Below are 15,393 nucleotides of genomic sequence, written 5' to 3' on the forward strand. Positions count from 1 at the left end.
GGACTTGAACACAATAGTGACGTTAAACTCCAGTAAGCGGAGACTCCAGCGGGCTAACCGGCCTGAAGAATCTTTAAGGTTCGCTAACCAACAGAGTAAGTGGTGGTCGCTGACCACTTTAAAAGGCCGACCATACAAATACGGCCGAAATGTTGTTGCCGCAAACACAACTGCAAGACACTCCTTTTCGGTAGTTGAATAATTCGCATCGGAACGAGACAGGGTGCGGCTGACGTAAGCAATTACCCGCTCAACGCCTTCTTGCCACTGAACGAGAACTGCACCGAGGCCAACGTTACTGGCGTCGGTATACAATTCTGCATCGGCCTCCTCGTTGAAGTGGCGAAGTATGGGCGTTGTTTGAAGCCGCTTGCGAAGCTCCTCGAAGGCCCTTTGCTGCTCTTCGGCCCAGATGAAAGGCTGGTTGTCGTTTGTTGGACGAGTCAATGGTTCCGCTATTCGGGAGACGACGTGCACAAATCGTCTGTAATATGCGCGCAGAGGCCCAAAAACCGACGAATGGAACGTTTATCTGTGGGGGTCGGGAAAGCAGCTACGGCAGCCGTCTTCTCTGGATCAGGGCTAATTCTCTCAGCGCTCACGACGTGACCCAGAAACTTGAGCTATTGGAATGCAAAGTGGCATTTTTCTGGTTTTAGTGAGAGTCCGGCCCCGCGGATGGCATTTAGCACGGCCGTCAATCGTTTGAGGTGCTCCTCGTAGGTCGCAGAGAAAATGACAACGTCGTCAATGCAGACGAGGCACGTCTGCCATTTCAGGCCGGTTAGGACAGTGTCCATCATTTTTTGAAAGGTTGCGGGAGCGGAACACAACCCGAAGGGAAGCACCTTAAATTCGTACAGTCCGTCAGGAGTAATGAATGCGGTCTTCTCTCGATCACGTTCGTCTACTTCGATCTGCCAGTACACACTGCGTAGATCGAGCGATGCAAAGAATCGGACAAGGCGGAGTCGGTCAAACGAGTCATCGATTCGAGGCAATGGGTAGAGGTCCTTTTTCGTAATTTTGTTAAACCTCCTATAGTCGACGCAAACTCTGAGTGTTCCGTCCTTTTTAGCGACCAGCACGACTGGTGAGGCCCATAGGCTTGTAGACGGCTGGATCACATCATCGCGGAGCATTTGATCAACCTGCGCCCGAATAGCCTCTCGTTCTTTCGCCAATACTCGGTAGGGGTTTTGGCGAATAGGGTGCACGGTGGGATCAACTATAATTCAATGTTTGGCTACTGCCGTCTGTTTCACTTTCGAAGTGACGGCAAAGCAGTCACGGTAAGTGTCCAGAATTGCTTGAAGGCGGCGTTTCTGGGTAAGAGACAAAACAGGATTCACTTCAGTTTGAGCGGTATGTCCAGTGCTCTCGGGAGGGTTCTCGCTGGCGAGCGAAAGGGCGCAATGGGCGGATGGCGCACTGACTTCGTCAGAATAAGCGATAGCTGTACCTAGCGGCAAATGGAGGTATTCGGCACTAAAGTTCTTTCAAAGTCGTTCAGTTCGTTTATTTCTCAAGGCAAAGACCCCCTGAGCGACACAGACTTGTAGGCTTAGCAATAAATTCACGTTCGTTTCCACGAGGCCTTGAAAGGCGGGGAGGTTGTCGCAATGCACTATAACAAACAAGCTGGTGCGTGGAGGTAGAGTGACATGGTCGTCGCACACTCGAAAAACAGACCTGCCTGTGTAGTCGTCGCTGTGCTGTGTGTAATCGTCGGAAATTGCGCGGTGAGTGGAAAACGTCACCTTGAAGCCACGGAGGTCGATGATTGCGTCGTTTTCTCTAAGAAACTCAAGGCCGAGAATCAGGTCCTTGGAGCACTCTGCTAGCACAACGAAGCAACACGAGAAAGGTACGTGGTTAATCTCGACGCGAGCGGTGCACACTCCGAGCGGCGTTACCACATGCCCTCCGGCTGTCCTTATCGGGGCTCCGTGCCAAGGAGTTAGAACTTTTCGCAGAATGGTAGCAAGGTCATGGCTTCTAAACCCATGTAGATCCCATGTACTAAGAGCCTCTGGATGCCCCCTACGCCCATCTGTGCACCATGGACGCGACACCTGTGCACAAGGCGAGTCGTCGCTTAAGAGGCTTAGCTCCCGAGTGTGGTCCTTTTGTTTCCCCACCGCGAACTACGATGACTGCAGCGGCAATCAGAACGATTAAACTTCCCGCGCGTACCCAGCACCTCCACCAAAAATGTTACAGAAACCAGTGAAACTGGTTCAGCAGGTTTACTCACAGCTAAATAAAAGCACCGGCAAGATAAGGCATGGACCCGACTGGCGGGCGAGCACCGAGAGCGAAGAAGAGGAGCGCGTGCCAGTCTCCTGAGCTCGCTACATAGCGGCGCCAGTAAGATAACATGGTAATATGCTTATGAAGAGAAAGAGAAAATTAACTTAACGGAGATGGATGCTGATGTGGCTGGGGGAGCGAGTGACTCAAGAATGGGAGTGGCTCAACCGGAACCCAAAATTTAGATGGAGATGGAATGAAAAAAAAATGAGGTTAAAAAGGGCCAAAAGTGAATTCGAAACCGCAAAATTCCGGACTCATGGGACGGATGATATTTCAGAGGAGAAAGAAGTTTCAAAATTTTTAAGAATGCTGAGCAGTTTACTGTTTTGAATGCCGAAACAGCAGTCACTTATTCCGGGATGGTTCGATTTCGTCGAGATATGCTGTTTCACTCCTTCCGAATACCGGAAGGCATGCAGTCGATAACATTGATCCCCTACCTCACAAACCGCATGCAATCGATGGCGATGCAGAGTAGGACAAAAGAATTTCTGCAGTACAAACAGCTGAAGGAAGTCATCTTGAAAGAGTTGCGGCTAAGCCCAACCGAGTACTAACGAACGTTTGAAAATACTAAAAAGGGACCGCAGGAGTCGTGGCGACATTGACTATCGATTACGGAGTGGTTATTCATATTATATGAACAGCAGAAATGTGATTGAGAAGGAAGATTTGATGGAATTCGTAGTAGTCGACAAAATGAAAGAGGTGTTGTCCAATGACGCGTTGTGACAGGTGGCACTCAGGAAAGTAAGGACTGGCTCAGGATTGATGAGCTTGCAGAAGCCGTCGAGGCAAAGAGTAGCCGAGGGAAAGCGTCGGTTGCAAGCTCCCCGCGCATAAGTTCAGCCAAAGGCGAAGGACGCAACAGAATGATGGAGACGGGGATGTCGCTCAGGGTGTTGAAAGGCTGGAAGTGAAGTATGCGTCCAGGGAGACAGGGATGACGACACGCCAGTGTTACCACTGCAGCCGAACAGGTCACATGGCCAGGGAGTGTCAGGAAACAGGTAAATATATGGAACCGAGACGTTGGAGCCCACAACTTTACTTCGGAGGGGCAGCTCGCCAGCAGGAAATGGGAGCAGGACAGGGGAAAGGAGATTGTTTCGGCCTCACTGTTTCCGCTGTGGCTGCTTAGGGATAATGGCCCGGGAATGCCCGGAGACAGAGGTTCAGATAATCGCTGCCAAGATAATCGAATCGGACGCTCTTGACACTGGGACTCTGGGCCAAAATTTAGAAACAAAGATCAACGCTCAGTGGGAAGTGATTTCTAAGATAGGCAACATTTCTCTGGTTCTGGGTAATCATTACTCCTAGCTCATTTAGATTCAGGAGCGGACATAACAGTGGTCAGAATGTCGCTTCCAGCACAGGAAAAAAGAAGACCCAAGAGGGAAAATAACACTTAAGGGAGCCTTCGGACACCAGATTGAGGCGGAGCTGGCGTATGTCCCCCTGAAAGTTAATCAACGGGGCTGAAATGTGGCAGTCTTTTGTGCAGTGACAGAACGTTGGCGGCCGCAATTAATTGCCTGCTAACGGTAGCGGATTATAATGAACTAGTAAAACAGAAAGAAACCGAGACGTGCGATGGAGATTTCAATTTGCGAAACGTATCAGACACTATGGCGGCTGTCGTTGCGAAGCAAAATGAGGAGGAACGAATTGAAGAAGCGACATCGTTGAGCTTCAGGGCACCACAGCTGGAGGATGACAGCCTGAAAACGTCATTAGAACAGGCGAAGGCGGGAACGCACGGCCTGCTTTATCACTCGGATAAAATAAACGGGAGAAAGATGAGACAGCTAGTCCTGATAAAATGCAAGAGAAAAGCGGGGCTGCTGGTGGCACACAACAGAGAAGTAGGCAGGCACCTAGTCCTAGTGGCGAAACGAGCTAGGCAGCGCATTAAGAACTCCTTTTATTGGCCAAACATGAACACCGAAATTCTGAGGTATTCTCAGCGTGTCCGCATGTCAAGACAATGCGTTCAGAAGGACGTCCGACAGAGTGCCAATAACACCCCCGACGAGACCGGAAAAGCCATTTCAGGCAGTAGTGATGGATTGCGTAGGATCGATAGATCCTCCGCAGTCCAAAAGTCATAAATATGCGCTTTGCTTAATGGATGTATGTACTTGTTGGCCAGAGGTAGTGTGTTTGAAATCCTTAACTGCCAGAGCCGTGTGTGACGTCCTCGTCGAAATATTTTCTAGGGTCAGAGTACCAGAAGTAGTTTGCTCTGATCAAGGAACACATTTCACTGCGAAGGGGACGCAGGAGCTGTTGGCCTGCCTCGTGCCGTCGCCTAGGTTTTCAACCCCGGGTCATCCGGAGAGCAATGGCTTGGTATGAAGATGGAATAGGATGTACAAAAGAGTTCTCTGTCATGTGCTTGAAGAACATGGGCGAAGCTGCGATCAATAGGCTCCATGCCTGTTATGGACTTAACACGAAGTGCCTAATGAGACAACAGGGGTGGTGACATTTGAACTGCTTTACGGGCTCACTCCTACCGGTTCGTTAGAAGGTGTGTACGGGTAACTGGACTCTTCGGATTACACTCAATGAGTTTGCAGAAACGTATCTTCTAGTGTTACGCAATCGGCTGGCTGCCATGGCAGAAGTGGTTGGGGAACGTGCGGTGGAGATCCAAAGAGCGTACGCAACTCGGTGCAATTTGAGAGTCAAGCCGAAGAGTTAAGTTGTGACTAACTCTTTTTCGTTCGAAATGAGGATCAATCCAAAGGGCAGTATGCGTGGAGAGGGCCGGTGAAGGTGCTAGAAAGGAAGCAAAAGGATAGCTACGTGATATAGATGAAGGAGTTTTTTATTTTTATTTCATTTTATTTACATCACAGCGATATGGGCAGGCTCTGGCAAAAAGCGAGTATTTTCGCTTGAATGATACCCGAGCCCCCTGTACATAGCCATATATCGAAGACAACAATCTATGCACTCCTAATTATGGATCAGAAACAAGAGCAAGAAGACACAAAACATGCATGGAATAAGATCAACCTTTTGTCAATTCAGATTTAATGAGTTACAAGAGGAACATTGATTCGATGACAGGAACACTACATTTTTCTACCTCAATGCTTCTGGCATAATAGGTATTTAAGGTATGGTTCTTAAGGTATGGGGATAGGAATGAGCCTCGAAAATGGATACATGTGAACAATTTTAAACCGTTTAAAGTGGAAGTAAAGACAGCAGGGTGATATTTGAGGACGAAGAGCTCGGTACAGTAGAAGAAGCACCGGTAGTAGCTAGCAGCACGTTCGAAGCAAATGTAGCAGATCCACATACCCAGGAAGTTGTCCGTTGGCATAGTCAGGTGTATTCAGGAAAGCCGAGGAAAAGTAAAGCAGGTAAGCACACGATCCGCATAGTACCTAACGCACGTCCTGCCCCTCGTCACCAGTCCCCCTAAAGATGAGAGTAGAGGTGGAAATACAGGTGCAGGAGAAAGTGTCTGAAGGAATGGTTTATCCCACCGAATCTCCTTATGCTCACCCTGTGGTGTGTGTGCCGAAGAACGACGGGAGCGTGAGGCTTTGTGTTGGTTACTGGTTCCTCAGCTCAATAACGGAGGCAGACGCTTTTCCGATGAAAAAGGTAGACGACCTCCTGTCAACTCTGGCGAATGCATCTTGCATAACTATCTTAGACATGACACGCGGTTACTGGCACATTCCTCTAGATGATCAGAGCCAGAGAGTAACTGCATTTGCAGCAGACAGTGGACAGTATGCCTGGACTGTGGTGCCATATGGACTAAGGAATTCTGCTGCCACGTGCCAGCGACTTATCAAATAAATACATCACGAGCACAGGTCGTACGCATGCGCCTGCGCCTACATTGATGACATCGCAGTTTTTTCAGGAAACATAAGTGAAATGCCTGTCAGGCACCTCGATGCTGTATTCGAGGCACTCAACTAAGTTGGGATGAAAGTAAACGCAGAAAAATGTACATTAGCCCATAGGAATGTGAATTATCTGCGGCATGCTTTCGGAAGCATTGTCGCAATCCTGAGAGGGTGCGAGCGATAGGCGCAGTGCAACCACCGCGAATGAAGGCAGACCTCAGAAGCGTGCTTGGTGAACTCAACTACTACCACAATTACGTAAAGGAGTACTCGCGTGTGGTGCTGCCCCTCACAAGCTTAACGAAGGTCCGTCTAATGGTCCGATAAGCTGGTACACTGAACAGGAGCCGGCATTTCAAGAGGTGAAAAGGCACTTGAAACCTTGGCCATTCTATAGACACCAGATCTGTCGAAGCTATTTATTTTATCAGCTGATGCGTCCCAAGAAGCGGTTGGAGCATGGCTAGCTCAGCGCGTAGAAGGCGAGGAGTATCCCTACCCGATTGCCTTCATTTAGCAAAAAGTCGAGTGCATCGCAGGTAAAGTGCTCGACCATCGAGAAAGAGGCATTCGCTGTTGTGTGGGCTTTGGATCAAGTCAGCACGCGGGTGCTCGGAGCGGAGGAGCACGTCAGGACGGACCACGACCTGTTGCACTATGTGACAACTGCGGCATCCAGCAGTGAGCGGCTTTAGAGGTGGGTGCGATCGCTGCAAAAAATATAACATCACTGTCCAGCATATAAAAGGGGACCACAACGTGCTTCCCGACGCTCTATCCCGAATTAAAACATAGCATGAGAGGGGGAAGTCCCCGGAGCACACAGCAAGAAAGCAGTGGTATTCTAAGCTCGCCTTTTTGGACAATTGTTTGGTGAATGCACATGCATGTTTGTTGTGTTTTTTTGTTTACTGCAGTTTGAAAATGTACCATTCTCAGTTGTTTTGCGCTGTTCTGAAGAGTGTATAATGAATTTACGTGCGTGCTTGACTGTATTTCCTTTTCGCTATTTTATGTAAAAACCTGCTGCCGCGAGGGAAAGATTTAGTGCATCTCAGCGCGAGGGGGCAAGTGCGGCGGCATGAGGGGTTTCGGTGGCATTTCTTGATTTGTGTAGGATAGCGAACCAGGAAGCTGTTATTTTTCGAACTTGCTGAAGAAAGGGAAAAGAAGGCGAAAGGGGGAGGTGTTACGACGCTGTCAGAGTGCGCGTGGAGAACGCAGATGGAGTAAAATGGTCACGCCGGTCAAATGAGGACGGAAAGGCAGAGCGGACTGGACGCACGAAATGCGCCGCGGGGACCCAAGGAGAGGGCGTGCTTGAGATTGAGAGGGAACTGTAGCTTGTCCCACAAAACGGCGTTGCGCTTCCCGGAAAGACGGGAGTTCGGTGTTTCGGGGATGCCGAGGCTCAAGTTTCGGGTTTCTCGGCCGAAACGGTCGAGCAGCGTGTTGTTGTCTTTCGGAGACACTGCGCGCCAGGCGACGACAGAAATGGCCAGAATGGAGCATGTCTGCATGTTTTAGTTTTGCGTAGCTAGCCAAGGCGCCGAGCAGCTTCGCTGGTGTGTGTCTGTGTGATGATGAGTTTTGTTTTTCTTTTCTATATGAAGTGTTTTGTTCGGGAAAAAGTGGCGGAAAAATTGTTCATTGGTTGTGGTGTTGCGAAGGGGTTGTCATTGGCTATACAGTGAGTTTTGTATAGAAACCCTAACAAAGAAAGGTCTTAGGCAAGGAGACACGATCTCCGCAATACTATTCACAGCTTGCTTTCAGGAAGTATTCAGAGACTTTCAATTGGAATGGGAGCAGTTAGGGATAAGAGTAGGTGGAGAATACCTGAGTAATCTGAGATTTGCTGATGACATTGCCTGGCTAAGTAACTCTCGAGATGAACTGCAAGGAATGATTGGTGACCTAGACAGGAAAAGTAGAACGGTAGGCTTAAAACTCAATATGCAGGACACTAAGGTAATGTTCAATAGTGCGGGAAAGAACAGCAGTTTACGTTAGGTAGCGAAGAACTGGAAGTAGTAGGGGAATATGCCTACTTTGGACAAGCAGTGACCGCACATCCAGACCATGAAAAGGAAATAACAAAAAGGATAAGATTGGGATGGAACGCATTTGTCAAGCACTTGCAGATTATGATTAGCAGCTTGCCGGTATCGCTCAAGAGGAAAGTATACGACAGTTACTTCTTACCTGTACTCACCTATGGGGCTGAAACGCGGAGGCTAACCAATGAGGTTCTGCATAAGTTTAGGACATCGCAGAGGGCTATGGAACGAAAAATGGTAGGGGTAACATTAAGAGATAGGAAGCGTGTAGAATGGGTCAGAGAAATAACTCAAGTTACTGACATTCTAGTGGAAATCAAGAAGAAATGGGCATGGGCTGGACATGTAGCGTGGAGAGAGGAGAAACGATGGTCGCTGAGGGTAACAAACTGGATTCCAAGGGAAGAAAAGCGTAGCAGGGGGCATCAGAAATTTATTTGGGTGGATGAGGGTAAGAAGTTCGCTGGGGTCAAGTGGATGCAGCTAGCACATAACCGGGTTAACTGGAGAAATATGAGAGAGACCTTCGTCCTGGAGTGGGTGTAGGCAGGCTGATGATGATGATGATGATAATGATACAGTGAGTTTTGCCGTTTTGGCGGGAATGCCTTGAGATCGGGGTGCGGGATTGAGAGCGCGGGGCGTTTGGTGAACGGCAGCCGTGTGGGCCAGTCGTGTCTGACTGGTGATGGCCCGGGGTCGTAGTTCCGAGAAGTGGTTACTGGAGTAGAGAGGAAGTTGCGGCGATGGCCGATAGTAGGCTCGGCGCCATGTAATCTGAGTGTAATGTGCAGTGTGTTAGTTCTGCTTATTTTATTTTGATTTATTAATGCTGAGTAAACATCGGAGAAGCATCGGACAGAGTTCACTAATTTTATGGACGATATGCGCTCAATTCTGCAGCCGTAAGTCGCAAAGTAGGCCCCCGAGGTCCGGCACGAGGCCTTCCTCTCCTATCCGTCACCATCAACCGAGAGGGAAGCCCTTCCGCCGACTCAGCTATCAGTCGAGGTGGAGGGCGTTCATTTGTTTGTATTTAACTTTCTGTGTCTTCTTTGGCTTCCTTTTGTTCGTCTTCTTCGTGTATGTTTAATCTGTGATTGTTGCAGGGATAGCCTCTTTAAAACTCGCGTTTCAAACCTTATGAACGTGCCTGCGTGGCCTAGGGGTAACGTGAATGCTAGGGTTCTGGCAGGCTGATTCTGATATCCACGCTGATACGAAAGGAGAGGCCCCAGTTAGGAGCTCCTGCCAAACGTAACGTAAGGCATCCCTAGGTCCTGTCAGTGCGCGACAGTGTCAGTTGCCAGATACCTCCTGCCAACTCTCTGAGGCACCTCTTTCAGGTTCAAGGATAGCGTAGTGTAACTTTCACCACAAACTTCTAGTTAATGGTTTCGGCAAGCCTGCTGAGATCGCGTCTGGCCAGCTCCAGAACAATAGGTTCGTTTGCAAATTTTTAGTTACAACATACGAGGTTTTTGTAGCGTCTTTTTCGTCTGCCATGGTGCCGTGGTGAAACAGTGCCACGCCGCCACGCAAATGGCTTGAAAACCTATCGCAGCGTACTGATCTCTACAAAATCATATTTAATGTTTTGAAAGTGACAGGTGTAGGCTGCCTAAAGTTGATATAAACATCTGTGTGACGCTTTGGCGGAGTATAAAACGCTGTATATTCACTTCAGATGCTCTAAACACATATCTTCAAAGGAGCGAAAAGCACCGCATGTCACCACCAGCTGCTAAATCTGACATTCTTGATCCATTTATACACTTCTGGCTAAATCGCGAATTCGTCCAACAATACGGCCACTAAGTGCTAAGATCATATGTATATGCCAATATATTTATGCTCGTAGAATCTCTTTAGGGCGTCAGTGCCCATCAGCATACTCATCAGACCGAGCCGCAAGGCCACGCTTCCCCCGTTCTGCATTTTGAGGCGCCAGTGAGACGCTGACAGGTGGCAAGCAGGTTCCATGTTGCAGGCGTCATGGTGACGTGTATTGCATCACTGCTTGCGTGGGGGCTCAGCTTCTGCAGGATAGGGAACCTAGCAGCACCAGCTCAATATACAGCCACATTCTGTGGTTTCTGCCGCACTGACAACTTAGAGCCTCTACCCGAAGAGGCGAACCTAGACTGGCGTTCATTATGATACAACTGCAGTCTGATGAGAAGCGCACAACCTACGATTTTTACCTGAAACAGCAGCTGCAATATACTTTATGCTGAACACTGTAGCCAGGCACAAAATCTGCGAAAGGAATTGCATGCTGATCCAGTTCGCAGCAGCTCGTGACACACACCATCAACACTTCCTGCTTGTGATACCATGAATGGCTTCCGCCTTATAGACGTGTGGGGTGTTTCATGTTGAGACAAAGAAGGTGTGCGGGTATAAATCATTTGTTTTCTCTGCAGCCTCTTTGTCTATGCATTTATGTGTGCGTGCGTGTCTTTCCTATGTTTAGGGATCTATTCTTCTGCTCGTTTCATCATTTCCGACCAAATAGCTCAATATTCTACTCTTAGTGATTCATGTATTCAAGTTTGTCTCGCTGTCTTTGCCCTGGCAATAATTAACAGCACGCAGTGCACGGTGCGACAAAGAATAGAACGACGAGACATACAATGATTGTGAGGGTAACCTGGGACAGGCAGTGAAGCCGTGAGGGAAAATAAGAGACGCTTTGAAGAGACGCCATGAAGGCATAAAGCAAGGAAGTCACTACACAGTGGGAGTGAAACAAAGCCCACGGGATAGCCGTTGCGAATCTGCATCGTTTTGAACCCTAGCACAGAACAGGTTAAAAGAAACACATTGCCGACTGAAATTCTTAGACGACATTGGATGCTGACAGGAAAATGTACTGCTTCACTTTTCTAATCATCCCCCCTCCCCCCACTCCCGCTGCTATGCGTCCTTCTTCTCAGGACACGAAGACCAGAAATTGAAGGCTGCGTTGCCTGTGCCACTGCGCTGTGTGTCGGTTAGAGGCGGCAGTCTGGTGCACTCGGGGATTAAAAAAACGTGCGTCAACCGGGCCCAAAAACTGAGCCGCATTGGCCATGGCGCTACCAGCATTTTCTTTTCGAGATCAAGAGTGAGAGTGCGCCAGGAGGCGAGCTGTAACTAGGCAGCTGGCGTTTTCTCACTGATACCAGTGGGTATGAGAGCGCGCATATAACACGCGATAGATTTTTAGCCGCGGAACAAATGGGCAACTTTGTTTATACCTAATTACACTTTGCCTAGCTCCGAAACGCAGTGGTCGAAAACACATTGCGCATTAGGCTTCCTTTCTTGAGAAGACGCACGCTTCCTGAATAATCCGTGTGGTCGAGTGGTCGCGGAATCCCAATCGCCGTATTGCAGCATCGGTCCACAACAGATGCCAGTAAAACACTTGCAAGTCGTCATGGAACCGAATTCTATGGAAGAGTTTTTCGGAAAAGGCCGCCAGCGGCCACCTGCACGTGCGTTGCTATCGTAACGCTGTAGGGAAATGCAGCAGCACAGCACGCTAAGCTAACGATGCGTCAAGCTGAACATGTTTGGCTAAATCAAAATTTCCCTCTCTCAGCATTCTCTCCTCGAACCACAGGGACAGGCACGGGATGAGTATTGGGAGTGTGAGAATTTTGGCCTCTGTGTTTTTGGTGCGCAAAGGTGTGCTCGATTAGCCCACGTCATCGACATTGCGCGCACCTGGATCCCAGAGGCCTGTGAGAACCCTACTTTCCATGTAATCTAAGCCCTTCAACGTTTAGCCTGCACGCGGGCTAACCAGTGCCTACATCAGCAGCGAGCAAGCAGGCCTTGAGGGGTTCCTTTGGTCAGAACGGGAGCTTAAGTTGAGGAACACACCTGGCCTTTCTTGCATGGTGTGCCTCATTTCCAAGCAAGGAAACTTTATGCATGTTTACACGTGAGTGTGTCGTTTTGCCATTTTATTAGTGCTTTGTTGCTTCAACGATGCGGCGCCTACTTGTTATTCAGCTGCTTCTTCTGACAACCTTGAAAACCTATTAATTCTGTCTACCTCGATCCGCGCTTTCATCTGCCTCTTTTTTATTTAAATATTTTTACTCATACTATTAACCCTCTACAGGTGGTCATTACAGCCAGGTAAACATAAAAATACAAGCATAATACCCATGGCTAAAATACACTTAGTTAAACGGAATTACAAATTTGCCTAACAGTCCTGCAAGGGCGTGCTAGCACCTATCACAAAATGTTCTACACTTTTCTGGTCCAAAACATAGCTTGGCTATTATTCCAGATTTCTACTGCAGTGGAAAAAAAGGAGTAGCAATGCACATCAAGACGTGTGGTAATTTCTTATAATACTTTACTGCGATTTTTTTATTTCGCAATCCTTCAAAAGACTGATTCATCATTTTTATCGTAGCAAATTTTAAATTATTCTTTATTCTTCATATTTGTTGTAACTCTAATCCACATTGCTTGAGCATTTGTGGCATCGTATTAGTGTGAACAATATAGAGCATATAAAACAAGCTAAATACGTTATAGTCTTTCCTGTTTCTGTTTTAAAGGCATTCGGTGTCTACTTCACAATGAACTTCCATATTTCTTAATTGGTCGCACAAATGTCTTGCGGGCGAACTTTTTCATTTTTCTAGTATTTTTCTACAAATTTCTCCGCAGAAAACAAAGCTTTTGAGAGGCATTTAAATCGAATTGTTTACCTACGGGTGCACCAAGAAAGATTAAATCTTAGCCTCACTCCCTAGTATAGGGAACATTTTATACCGTCTAAAAAATTTTCTGATATTATATTGCAGTCGAATAACGCTCTGCTTCCTTGTTCAATGCCTATGAAGTGCATTTTGGTAGTTGATTTCCGTGTACATTAAAGGCGCCATGAATTTAGGGAACAAAGGCTGCATACTGTCGCCCTGCCTATTCACCCTATATGCAGAGTGCATCATGAGGAAGGCCGGTCTGGACGAGTCTTCAGCTGGAGCGAAGATTGCTGGAAAACGTATCAACAACCTTAGATATGCGGATGATACCACTTTAATGGCAGAAAGTTATGTGGAACTCAAGAAGAGAGTGAGAAGTTTGGGCTTAAACTGAACATTAAAAAGACAAAGATCATGGCGTCTTCCCTATCAAGTCCTGGAGCATCAATGGACAAGAAGTGGAAGCTCTGACAGATTTTGTCTTCGGCTCCAAGATTACCTCGGAAGGAGACTGCAGCCATGAAATTAGGAGGCGCCTGCTTCTGGGAAAGAGAGCAATGGTTAGCCTTGGCCGCCTAGTAAAGAGCAGAGACATTAATTAGTCTGCCAACCAAGATCCGTGGAACTCGTGCTATGGTCTTTCCAGTTGTAATATATGGATGCGAGAGTTGGACTGTGAAAAAGGCTGACCGCCGAACAATTGACGCGTTTGACTTGTGGTGCTGGCGAAGACTCTTGAGAGTTCCTTGGACTGCCAGAAGATCAAATCAGTCGATATTGTCGACCATAAACCCTGACTGCTCACTGGAGGGTCAAATTCTAAAGTTAAAGCTCAGCTACTTTGGTCATCTGATTAGAAGAGAGGAGTCGCTGGAGAAAGATTTGATGTTGGGAAAGGTCGAGGGTCGCCGGAGAAGGGGTAGGCAGCGAATGCGATGGTTAGATGGCATCCTCGAGGCACTGCAAATGAAGTTATGTGATATTAGGAAGATAGTGAGAGACCGGAAAGCGTCGCGTGACATGGTCCCTAGGGTCACGAAGAGTCGGACACGACTGAACGACTGAACTGAACTGAACTGAACTGAATTGCCGACAAGCTAAAGTGGAGTGAACTAAACAATATTCTGCAAAAAGCCTACTTTTGTCAGACGATTAAACAGTACCAGGGATATAATTTATTACAATATATCACAAAACGATAGCGGACCTAAAAGAGACCCGTGGGAAACCCGAGTGAACTTCACGCCACGCATTTTCGACATTGTTCTTTCTATCGTCATAACTTGATAGTTGTTATCTCGATATAGCTAAATTCGCAGCCCTATAGGTTCACTAATTCATACTTTGTGCACTTTATGCAGTTCACAGTGCGGTATTGACAGAAAACTTTCGCGAAGTCAACGCCGCCACATTTATCTGCTAACGTGCATCTATAACCTTGCAAATTCATTATTAATATAAACAGCGCGAACACGAAGACAAAGGACAGGATAAAAGAAAGCCACAGTACAAGCGCTGTGGCTTTCTTTAGGTACCAACTCGCCCAACAAAGTATCTTGGTAAACCTTACAAAGGTCGTGAACTGTTGCGTTGTCCACGACAGTGTGTCCGGTGAGAATGTGTGTCTCTGTCGAAAGGGTGGCCCCCAAGCCATGCTGCAATAGACGCAATATTTCGCTTATTTAAAAAAAAAAACGAAGGATGTGTCTAGCTTTTAGGCATTCGAAAACCTTGCAAGCTGCGGAAGTGACAAAACCGGTTCGTAGCTTTTTACAAGAAGTCTACTACCGCCTTTAAACAACAGAACTGTCGAACTGCAGCTGTCTCGTAAAGAATGCTCTCACAATAACCTCTGAAAAATTTACAAATATATTAGGACAACCACTCAGTGTACCTTTTTAGGAATTATGACGGCATTTAATGGGGGCTGCAAAATTTCTTCGGGTACAAAGAACTAATATCGAAGAACATCTCTCCTTTGACAAAACAGGTAGCAAGACAAACACGGACAGTTGCTGATTTGTAGTTGCAAAGTCATCATGAGCACGTGTTTGTTTTCTTTTCGTCCTTGTCAATATTGTGCTGTTCTTCAAAATGGCATATCAACTGGCCCAAGAATAAGATCTAACAAAGGCAGCAGCTGCTGAAACATTCCTTCCCTATTGATGCTAATCTCAGGCATTGAATATGGCAAGGTGAAAACTTGTATATTCACTCTCAATACCATTCATGCTCCTACTGTAGACAGACTGGAATAAATTATGAATCAGATTGGCAATTACCGTTTTGCTCTCATAAGTTCATCTCTGTCATTTACCTGTTTGATCGCGTTCTTTCTGTCTGACAAATATTTACTGAATATTTGTCAAGATACTTTGTTGGGCGAGTTGGTACTTATTCATTATTAATATAAACAGC

At 47.2% G+C, this 15,393-nt stretch overlaps 1 protein-coding gene across 3 annotated transcripts in view; it reads right to left on the reverse strand.

Moving 5' to 3' along the window:
• Positions 1-15,393, reverse strand: part of LOC146194664 (uncharacterized) — a 57,226-nt gene that overhangs the window by 13,666 nt on the left and 28,167 nt on the right. The window contains exon 5 of one of the 3 annotated variants that reach the window (XM_084597491.1): positions 11,199-13,935. The exons of the other annotated variants lie outside the window; for them this stretch is intronic. Within the exon in view, the coding sequence (XP_084453617.1) occupies positions 13,821-13,935 (115 nt within the window). The 3' untranslated portion in view covers positions 11,199-13,820. Of the gene's footprint in view, positions 1-11,198; positions 13,936-15,393 lie in introns of those variants that run through there. 3 annotated transcript variants of the gene reach the window in all.

The sequence above is a fragment of the Amblyomma maculatum genome, chromosome 3 (assembly GCF_055883805.1).
Source record: "Amblyomma maculatum isolate TAMU_Amacu chromosome 3, ASM5588380v1, whole genome shotgun sequence".
Lineage (NCBI taxonomy): Eukaryota > Metazoa > Arthropoda > Arachnida > Ixodida > Ixodidae > Amblyomma > Amblyomma maculatum.